The sequence below is a fragment of the Narcine bancroftii genome, chromosome 9 (genome assembly GCF_036971445.1).
Source record: "Narcine bancroftii isolate sNarBan1 chromosome 9, sNarBan1.hap1, whole genome shotgun sequence".
NCBI lineage: Eukaryota > Metazoa > Chordata > Chondrichthyes > Torpediniformes > Narcinidae > Narcine > Narcine bancroftii.
The window spans coordinates 105,525,340-105,536,382 of NC_091477.1; the positions used below are offsets into that span (position 1 = coordinate 105,525,340).

Consider the following 11,043-nt stretch of genomic DNA (forward strand, 5'->3'; position numbering starts at 1 on the left):
TCCGCCTTTTCGAACGCCAGCTTGTTAACCATTGGCTATTTCCCAAGGGGCGGAGCCATTACCCTTTCGATGTCATAATCGGTGGGGAGGAACGCCCACCCCCTTCATCCAACTGCTACAGTGTTGGCCCAACAGAAACAGGGTGAGTGGCGAACGCAAGGACGAGTTTGCATTTGAACTAACTCAATCTCTCCTCCGAAAGAGGACGTTTTTACTTCCCAAGCAGCTTTTGGACGAGGTAAAGAACGTGGAGATCTTCCATAAAAACACAATGCTGGAGAAACTCAGACATTTCCCACATTTCGGGTTTGCGGTTCTCCACTATTGTGTTCTTACTCAATCAGAGATAAAGATACATGACCAACGTCATTATAACCAATCTTTGCTATATAAAATACACAGTTTGACCTGCTGAGATTCTCTGGCAGTTTTTTTATTCAATCACCGGTGTCTGCAGACTTTCGTGTTTTGCTTAGTAGATATCTTCTATTTTCCGTATGGTATCCGGAATTAATCCCATAAAATTCTACCTACTGCACTGGGATTTTGATATTTTTGTTGGTGTGGAGATCACATTAAGGTTGAGAAATTGCTGATAAATAATTCTAAATAAGGAATCTTGCACGTCACTCTTCACCTGCTCCAATGTGAGGTAGCAGAAAGGATGGAAACACGAAAGTTTGCAGACGCTGTGATTGTAGTGAAAACACAGGTGCTGGAGGAACTTGTATCTCGCAGCTTCCATAGAAGGGAATGAATGATAGGCAACCGAAGTTTCGGGCTTAAGCCCTTCGACAAAGTATGAAAGGAACCTTTGTTTAGATCTGGCATAGGGTCAAGATTGCTTCTTATTTCTCTGCCCTATTCAGAGAAAGACCTAATTTAGCAAGAATTTCTAGTGGAAATCAGTCAAGTGCACAAGTCCTCCCCCCAAATTCAACCAATAAGTGACAGAAGACTACCTATTGCGGTGCTTCTGTTAAATCTAACAGCTTCAAATTGCCTGTTTAATAACGTTGTAGCTTGCGTTTTAATAAGTGTTATTTTTTAAAAATTCTGTCACCATAAACTTGTTTAACACCGGTTATAGGGGAAAGTATCATCAGCCATTATTGAAGGTATTGTTGCAGCATTTACGTTTTAGGAAAGTTTTGTTTTCCTCTACCACCATCAACCTGGCCCTCATCCGCATATACTTCATTACCCGCACATCTGCCATGGCCCCTTCCGACCCCACGCACAAGGACTGTATTCTCCGTGTCCTCACCTACCATCCCACCAGCCTCCGTGTCCAACATATCCTCCTCTGCCATCTACTACATGATGCCACCACTAATATAATCCCCACTCAGCCTTCTGCAGGGACTCCCTTGTACACTCCTCCCTTCCCACCAATTGTCCCCCTGTGACCGCAGGAATGCTCCACTGTCGCCCACACGTCCTCCCTCACCATCATTCTGGGCCCTACTCCTTTAAAGTGAAACAACATCTCACTTGTGAATCTGCAGGGGTCATCCAATGCTCCCGATGTGGTTTCCTCTACACTAGAGACTGGGAGATCGCCTTGTTGAGCACCTAGCCTCCATCCATCACAATAGCGTGGATCTCTCAGTGGCCAACCATTTCAATTCCCTGTCCCATTCCCTTGGAGAAATGTCTGTCTGTGGTCTTGTGCCAGACTGGGACCACCTACGAATTGGAGGAACCACACCTCCCTTCAACCAGATGGCATTAACATCGACCTCTTCTTCCTCCTGTTGCCTTTTCCCCCTGCTCAGTCTCTCTCTTCCCTTTTCTCTGTCTCCTTTCAGAGCCAAAATCAATTTTCACCTCTTGTCTAATCATATCCAAATCTTTTGTTGGTCTGGTCTCCTCCCCCTGCTAGTCTTCAGGCTTTACTCTGATGCCTTACTATTCTATGCTTATATCTTGAAGAAGGGCTCAGACCCGAAACATCGGTAATATATCTTTACCTCTTATGGACACTGTGAGGCTGGCTGACTTCCTCCAGCAACCTTTGAACAGTTTTACAGTGAAAGCTTGTAAAATCTTCAAAGATTTTGTGAACAAACTCCACCAACTCTTTACTATATCAGCATTTAACTCAATTTAAGCAACATCTTTTCCACCAAAATATATAGAGTATTCTGTAAATCTGAGAAAATATATCTTTAGCAGAATATACATCTGCACTAAACCTTTTGACAAAGTGGAATTTTGAGAGTGCAGTTTGCATGTTAATCCTGTTAGGATTAAAGGCAAAGTTAACAGGCACAGAGAACCCTGGTTTTCATGGGACATTGGCAATCTGATGTTAAGAAGAGGTGGGTGTACAGGAAGAATAGGCATCAATGAGAAACTTGAAGAGTACAGAAAATACTAAAAAAGGAAATCAGGAAGGCAAAAAGAAAACATGAGGCTGCTTTGGCAGATAATGTTAAGGTAAACCCAAAGGGTTTCTACAAGTATATTAAGAGTAAAAGGAGGAGGAAGAGGGGCTAAATAAATTTGGGAAAAAGAGTAAAAGGATAATAAAGGACAAAATTGGTCCACTGGAGGATGTGTGGTCAACTATGTGTGGCGCCTCACGTAATGGCAAGATTTTTTTGCAACAGTATTTATTCAGGAAACTCATATGAAGGGTAACAAACATAAGGAGATTAAGGATAAAGGTAGATAAATCCCTCGGGCAAGATGATATTCCCTTGAGGGAGACTAGTGTAGAAATTGCAGGGGCCCTGGCAGATATATTCAAAATGTCCTTAGCCACGAGTGATGTGCCAGAGAATTGGAGGGTAGGTCAGGTTCTCCTGTTGTTTGTTACCAAGAAGGTAGATGATGGAAAGGCTGTTGATGTTGTCTACATGGACTTTAGTAAAGCCTTTGACAAGGTCCCACATGGGAGGTTAGTTCAGGTTAAGACCCTAGGTATCTATAGAGAGGTTGAAAACTAGATTCAAAATTAGCTATGAAGGAGAAAACAGTGAGATAGTGGATGGTTGCTTCTCAGACCACTCTATCGAGGACATCTACTGGATGTCCACTCTATGGAGGCCTGTAACTAGTGGTGTGTCTCAGGAATCTGTGTTGAGACCATTGTTGCTTGTTATCTATATCAATAATCTGATCTGGATGATAATGTTAAACTAGATCAGCAAGTTTGATGATGACACAGATAGGAGGTGCTGTGGACAAAGAAGTTATTTCAAAACTTGTAAAGGGATCTGGACCAACTGCATTGTTTCATACAGGCAAGTGTGAAGTGAAGCATTTTGGAAGGGCAAACCAAGGTAGGCCATACACAGTAAATGGGGCACTGAGGAACAAAGAATCAGAATCGGGATTTATCGTCATAAACAAGTCATAAAATCCAGTGTTTTGCAGCAGCACCAGAGCGTAACAGTGCACACAAAGTAAGGCAGTGTCTTTGGTTCATTGATTGATGGCAGCAGGGAAGAAGCAGTCCTTGTGTCACTGAGTGCTCGTCTTTAGGCTCCTGTACCTGTCCCCTCTGATGATAGCAGAGTGAAGAGGGCATGGCCTGGGTAGTGGGGGTCTTACAGGATAGAGGCTGCTTTTTTTAAGTCGCTGTCTTATGTATAATGGTGTCTGTGATGTTGCAGGCCAAGTTAACAACCCTCTGGAGTTCATTATTGTCCTGAGAGTTGGTGCTTCAATACCAGGCAGTGATGCAACCAGACAGAATGCTCTCCACGGTACACCTGTAGAGGTTTACAAGTCTTCAGAGACAAATCTCACTCACAGTATAGCTGCTGGTGAGCCTTCTCTGTGATTACTTCAATGTGGAGGCCCCAGTAAATTGCATTAAAATTAATATCTTCCCAAGGATACAATACCTATTTCAATCGTTACCAATTCCCTTAACAGAGAAATTCTTCAATGAGCTAAAGAAAATAAGGAAATTCTTATGGCAAGGGGGGGAAACTGAGGATAGCGCTAGATAAATTAACAGAATGGTACAAACAAGGGGGTTTGCAGCTACCAAACTTTAAGAATTATTATAGAGGAACACAATTAAGATATCTATCAGATTTTTATCAAACAAGGAAAAACAGGATTGGACCAGGATAGAGCTAGATAAAATAGGGGAGAAGGTACCAGAACATATACTTTATAAGTGGGATGAAAAACTGGTGTAATATAGAAGTTCACCAGTACTGCACCATCTGCTCAACATTTGGAAGAAGATTCACGTAGAAAGGAAGAAAAAGCAAATTACCAATTACCAAAATTATTATTTGATGCAAAATCAACTAATCCCTTTCACAATAGATAACCTTTCCTTTAGAGAATGGGAGAGAAAAGGGATTAAAAGAATATTAAATCAGGTATTAAATAAAATCACAAAAAGTAACATGCCAAAAAATCCAGAGATCTTTCTCCTAATATAAGAAGTACAGAATTAGGCCTCAAACTGGGTGAAGCACAAAAAAGATTTATTATGATAGCCTTAGCTGTAGCAAAAAAATGTATAATGTCAACCTGGAAATCAGAAGAGAGCCTAAGAGTACAGCAATGGTACATAGAAATGAATAAATGTATTCCATTGGAAAAAATAATATAATTTTAAAGTCACATTATTCGAACAAATATGAGAACCGTACATGGAACACAACAGAGAGGGCCTACTGCGGACCTCCACCCCCTAAAATGAGAAGACGAAATGAACTGCCCCAGTGTGTAAAAGTAGATGACACCATTTTCTTATTTTCATTGTGTGATGACATTGTTTAATGGGTTTATTATATTGTACATGTTGAACGTTTAATGGGTTTGGAGGGGGGTGGGAAGGAGGGGGGGGAAAATGACACTGTATATTCAAGAGGGAAATATTTGTATTTTGGTTAATATGGTTCAGTGTGAAAAATAAAAAATATATTTAAAAAAATGTGGAGGCTCCTGGACAGATTCTCAGAGATGTTGACACCCAGAAATTTGAAGTTCTTGATCCTTTCCGCTACTGAGCCTTCAATGAGGACTGGGTTATGTTCCTCTAACTTCCTCCACAATCACGTCTTCAGTTTTGCTGACATTGAGCACAAGGTTTTTGTCATTACACCATTCGACGAGCTGATCGCTCTCCTGCATGCTTCCTCATTCCCATTTATGATTCTGCCAACAGCTGTGGTGATCAGGTGGACAGGGTTGTAGAAAAAGCTTTTGGCATCTTCGCCTTTATAAATCAAAGAATTGAGTCTCAGAGCTGGGATGTTATGTTGAAGTTGTTTGACATTGAGGCGGCCAAATTTGGAATATTAAATTCTGGTAAACCTAACTAAATACGCTGGAAAGAATGCAGAATAGATTTACTAGGATGTTGCCAGCTCTTCAAGAGTTGAATTACAGGGAAAGAGTAAACAGGTTACGACTGTATTGCTTGGAGTGAAGAATGAGGGGAGGTTTATTACAGGTTTACAAGATTATGATGTATCGGCAGAGTGGATAAAAGTAGGCTTTTTCTACTTAGATTCGGGGAGATAAATATGAGAGGTTATAGTTTTAAGATGAAAGGGGAAAAGTTTAGGGGCAATCAGTCAAAGTGATTGGAGTGTGAAATGATCTCCCACCTAAAGTAGTGAATGCAGGCTCAATCTTAAATTTTTAGAATAAATTGGATAGATACATGAATGGGTGAGGTCTAGAGGGTTATGGAATGGGACTAGGGAAATAATGGTCAGCACAGACTAGAAGGGCTGAACGGCCTGTTTCCTGTGCTGTAGCTTTTGATGGTTCCATGCTGGGTAATTTTGCAAATTAATTGCAGAAGCTGCTTAAACCAGTGCAGCAGTTGACCCAACTGCTTTAAAACCATGAACTCGCCCATATTGCAAGGTTCAATACAAAGAGAATGTTGAATTTTAAAGATAATTTATTAGAGCATTTATGAAACATCCAGCTTTGTAGCACCAAAGGTGCAATTCTTCAGCCTCTTTAGTGTCCAATATGCTGTATTAAATGTTTATGCAACAATAAGAGATGAAGAAACAATCAGTCAATTTAGAATATTGATATTATTTATTTTCAATTTCTGTACAGCATTTCTTTAAATTCTTGATGGGTACAGCATCTGCAAGAGAAATCAAAGACGGTGAGGCACTTGTTTAATGAAAGCATTGAACAGGTTACATCTCAAATTTAGCTGTCGCTCCTGGGCTATGCATTTGCCCATTTTTCCATCTCTGATACAATAGAGAATTGTCACAGCATCTCGAACAGTCAAGGTTTCACTGATGACTGCCCATAAAATTAAAAGCCCATAAACAGGATTTCCTCCCACCATTCTGGGAAGTGGTGGTGATGGTGGAATGGGGTTTTAGATTCATTGGGTGTAATTAGGCACCACAGGCTTGTGGGCTGAAAGGGCCTGTTATTGTGCAATATGTCTCAAATAACAATTATAACAGTAGAGTATGGATCAAGTTTGGTCCACTATTTGAGGAGTTGTGGCTTTGTCATATTCCAGGAATTTAATTACAAAAGGGGGAAAAAAAGCCCTCAGCTAGTGAACCCATCTAAAATCTAACATTTACAGATCTATAATGGTTAGTAAAACATCAAACTTTGAGAAATTATTTCACATTAGTTTTGTCAAATGACTAGGTGAACATTGTGGATGAAGCAATGTAGTTACTGTAATTACAATGTTGTTCTCCAAGTATATCTAAACTACCAAATGTTGGAATTTACCAAATTTTTTCATCAGATTAACACTATTTAATCTTTTAACAGTGTGGATGAAAATTACTGTCAAACTGCAAACTATTAAACATGCAATAACTTTGGTTAATAAAGAATTGACCACAACTTAAATAGTCAATAAACTTGCAAATTCCTGATCACATTTGGAGACTCATGATAAAAATAACTGAAGAATTATTGTTCCCTTTACTTACCACACGAATTCTATGCCCAATTGCCTTTGCAGGCAGGTTACTTCTGAACTTTGCACGGACCATGCCACTGTTACCATGAGAACGAGTCACTTTACCCCAAATGACTCGAGTTCTATTTGGTTTACCTCCAGGAGTGATGGTCTTGCTGCGAAAAGGACCAAAAGTAACTTGCATTTTATAACACATCACAACTCAATAATGTTAACCAAAACAGCCCCACAAAAAACTGCAATAATCTAAGAAGATGAGTTAAAATGAAAGCCCAAAACATTAAATTACTGCAGGAAATAACAACTAAAGGTGGGAACACAAATTACAGATGCTGGAATTTGAGCAAAGAGAAGCTGAAGTGACTCAGCAGTCAGGCAGCCTCCATGCCGTAGCAACACTTCGTCAAGAACCCTCTTTGAAACCAATGTGAGAATGAGAGACATCAAGGGCCAATAAAAGGAAGGCTGGGAAGGGACAAGATGCAATAGGATACTGTATATAGTGGGAAAGACGAAGTGAGGAAGACTAGTTGAGCACTGGGGTGGGTGGATTTACATGGAGAGCTCTGAAATGGGCAAGGAAAAATGGGAACAGACAAATTCAATGTTCATGCCATTGGGTTTTAGGCTATGCAGTCTGAATATGATGTGCTGTTTCCAAGTTTGCACTTGGCAATAGATGTGGGAGAGGACAGACATGTCTATGTGGGAACAAGGAGATGAATTGAAATGCCTGGCAACCAGGACTTCCAGCTAGCATGTGAGGACAGAATGCAGCTGTTCAATAAAACAGTCACATAATGTGTGTTTGGTCTCGCTAATGTTGAGGAGCCTGATGAAAATGAGGCCAATGTAAAGTTTGAAGGACTTTGTATAAAATGTCAAGGCACAATGCAAATGAAGCTCATATGAGGTTGTTTAAAAAGCAACACCAAAATTATGTTTTGTACCCAAAAATTCATCAAGCATTTGGATTAGGAAATCTAAAATATTAATTAAGTTTCAGCAGCGAGAAAGCATTGCAATAAGCTTAATTAACAAGTCATACTATTCCTATATTGAACATTTCCAATACAAACTTGCATAAAAATTTGTAGAAATCTTATTTACCACATTATTAACAACCCTCAAACAGTGCTGTTTTCCTCCTGATGTTTACTAGTTGAATAGAAAATAAAATCACTGGCGCAGCACATAAATTTAACATAAACTAACTTAAAACTATTTAAATTTTTGTTCCTCAGTAACACATGGTATAATGAACAAATTCAATGTGGAAATTTTTAATTTGGTTGGAACTTCAAAGTTCATTTCAAAGAAACTTTGTATCAAAATTGGTAATAATATGATAAGAGCGAAGAAAATGTTACATCAATGATGTATCATTGTTGCACAAAAAAGATTTGTTAAGATAGCCCTAGCTGTAGCAAAAAAATGTATTATGTCAACCTGGAAATTGGAAGATAATTTGAAAATACAACAATGGTATATAGAAATGAATAAATGTATTCCATTAGAAAAAATAACATATAGTTTAAGAAATAATATTGAAATATTCGAACAAGTATGGGAGCCTTACATTAAATACAATAGCGAAAACCTACCGGGAACAAACATTACCTAAGTTGATGGAAGAAGAGAAGAAAAAAATGGACTCAGTAGAATTTCTGGTGTATTTTTGTTGAATGACAACATTGTCTAACTGAATTAATGCAACCTAGATTGTATAACTAAAATGGATGAGAGGGGGGAGGGATGGGGGGGTGGCTTGGGAGGAGGGAGGGGGGAGGGAGAAAAAGTCACTGTAAATGTGTGGAAAAGAAAAAGTGTATATCATGGCTATTGTGATTTATGGTGTGAAAAATAAAAAATTTAAAAAAAAAAAAAAAAAAATAAAATGATGTATCATTGTTACATCAAGAGAACAAATTGAAAACCACAACTCAAAACAGTGCACTCACTTCTTTGCCTTGTAGACATAGGCACATTTTTTACCCATGTAAAATTCTGTTTCATCACGGCAATAAACACCTTCAATCTTCAGTAGAGCTGTATGCTCTCTTTGGTTTCGAAGGCCACGTTTATAGCCAGTGAAAATAGCTTTGCACCACAATCTGTGGAATAAAAGTGAAAAATTAATGATAAAGGTGCCATTTAGAAATTATATTAAAATATTACTTCAATGATTTAAAAACACAGCAAATTTCATTTAACATTTTGATTCACAACTGGTTCAGAGGATAGCAAGGGAAAGGTTTTATCCTGATGAGAGGTCTTTGTCATGATGCTTTGCAAGGATCAGTATGGGACCTTAAATCCACAACTGTAGATAGCAAGGAGGTTGTCAAAGGTTTCAGCAGGGATAGATCAATTGAAACTACCGTATGTTTAATCAGGTCAAATGCAAGTTATTGCAGTTTGGGAGATCAAATGAAAGAGTATTCAGTAAATGGCATGACCATTGGGAGTCTTGACATAGGGATCCTGGGGTGCTTAACTTTTCTTCTTTGGCTTGGCTTCGCGGACGAAGATTTATGGAGGGGGTAAAAGTCCACGTCAGCTGCAGGCTCGTTTGTGGCTGACAAGTCCGATGCGGGACAGGCAGACACGGTTGCAGCGGATGCAGGGGAAAATTGGTGGGTTGGGGTTGGGTGTTGGGTTTTTCCTCCTTTGCCTTTCATAAATGTGGCGACACAAATAGACAAGATGATACGAGTGGCCTTATAAGTTAGGACATTGAGTTGAAAGACCACATTTGCAGTATTAAGTGGAATTCTGGTAACTGCATTTTACTAGGGATGTGGAGGCTTTGAAGACTGCAGAATCCAGGATGTTGCCTGGATTGAAGTATTAGCTACAAAAGGGACCGGACTGTTTTCTCAGGGATGCCAGAGCCAAAGGACATAACTAGGCAATATCGTTCTCCCTCCCCCAAGTGGAAATGTCAAATACTAAATTTTAAATGACAGTATGGGGAAAACCATCAAGGGAGAGGCTTATGGAAATTTTTGCAAGACCACCTCAGTGTAAAGTGCCTGAAAAGGTAGCACAGTTGGCATAGCAGTTAGTGCAACACCTTTTCAGTGCCCGGGATCGGGATTTGAATCCTTCGCTGTCTGTAAGGAGTTTGTACTTTCTCCCAGTGTCTGCATGGGTTTTTCCTGGGGATGCCAGTTTCTTCCCACCATTTGAAACATACTAGGAGTGTAGGCTCATTGGGTGTAAATTGGGCAGCAGAGACCCATGTACCAAAATGGCCTGTTTCCAAGCTGTTCGTCTAAATTTAGAATTAAATTTAAAAGAAACTTTACACCAGAGGTGTGGAGGAAGTAGATACAATAATTTGCAAGAAAATAGAGGAATATAGATCAAGATGCATGCAAATGTGCAGTTTCAAACAGAATCACGTAGATCAATTTGCATTTCTCAGCAGTAAAATGAAAATGCAAGAACTCCATTTGAAAACAGCTAAAACTGAGAACTATTGACTATTAACATCCTGGATTCTGCACTCTTCGAAGCTGCTGCAGCATGATCATTGAAATGCGGTGACCAGAAGTGCAAATGTAGCCTAACCAAATGACTTGCGACTTTTAAACTCAACATCCTAACAGACCTAATGCTCTCATTTAATCACAATAACAGCACCAGGGTATTGGATTGTTTGCCAGCCAGAAGTCAATCAACTAAGCCAAAATATTGTGCAATTTGTTAGGAATGTGGCTTTCACACAAAAATCAGAACTTTCTGAGGATAAAATTAGAGGGATCCTGTCTGGCACTTCACGGAATGGTTGGATCAAGTCAATCACACTCTGCTGGGGAAAACCTGTAGGAGAACAGGACGAAATGAGATGTATTCGATGTACAAAAAGTACAGTGCTCCGACATCTAACGCGGAACCCTGGGGCCTTCCCTACACTTTAACCCCCAGAGGTCCGGGGGGGTGGGGGTAATATTTAGAGCACAGCCCGACCCCTGTCTCACCTTCCAGGCATTGCGATGTGCGCGCCAGGCCGCGGGACCCTGGAACAGAGCAAGAGGAGGCGGTTAATGACCGAGCGCAATCCCGCCAACATCACGAACATCCTCCCTCCCCGACGACCGATAACCTGAGTGCGCGCATTCCCGCACCCGGCC

The 11,043-nt window shown here is 40.0% G+C and overlaps 1 protein-coding gene across 1 annotated transcript; it reads right to left on the reverse strand.

Annotated features, from left to right (window-relative positions):
* Window positions 1-6,013: 6,013 nt before the first annotated feature.
* rpl35a (ribosomal protein L35a) lies at window positions 6,014-10,916 on the reverse strand. Its single transcript, XM_069897167.1, has 4 exons — window positions 10,891-10,916; window positions 8,866-9,018; window positions 6,915-7,059; window positions 6,014-6,088 (listed from the first exon to the last, which is right to left on the reverse strand). The coding sequence occupies exons 1-4, from the start codon at window positions 10,899-10,901 to the stop codon at window positions 6,065-6,067; spliced, it is 333 nt and encodes a 110-aa protein (XP_069753268.1). The 5' UTR covers window positions 10,902-10,916; the 3' UTR covers window positions 6,014-6,064.
* Between the last annotated feature and the right edge of the window lie 127 nt (window positions 10,917-11,043).

What these genes read in the sequence shown, in the direction of transcription:
- rpl35a (XM_069897167.1), bottom strand. An exon ending in TATGTCTACAAGGCAAAGAA is followed by an intron (nt 7,060 to 8,865) that starts GTGAGTGCACTG and finishes TCCTTTTCGCAG; the next exon opens with CAAGACCATCACTCCTGGAG. An exon ending in TTGGGCATAGAATTCGTGTG is followed by an intron (nt 6,089 to 6,914) that starts GTAAGTAAAGGG and finishes TTTCTCTTGCAG; the next exon opens with ATGCTGTACCCATCAAGAAT.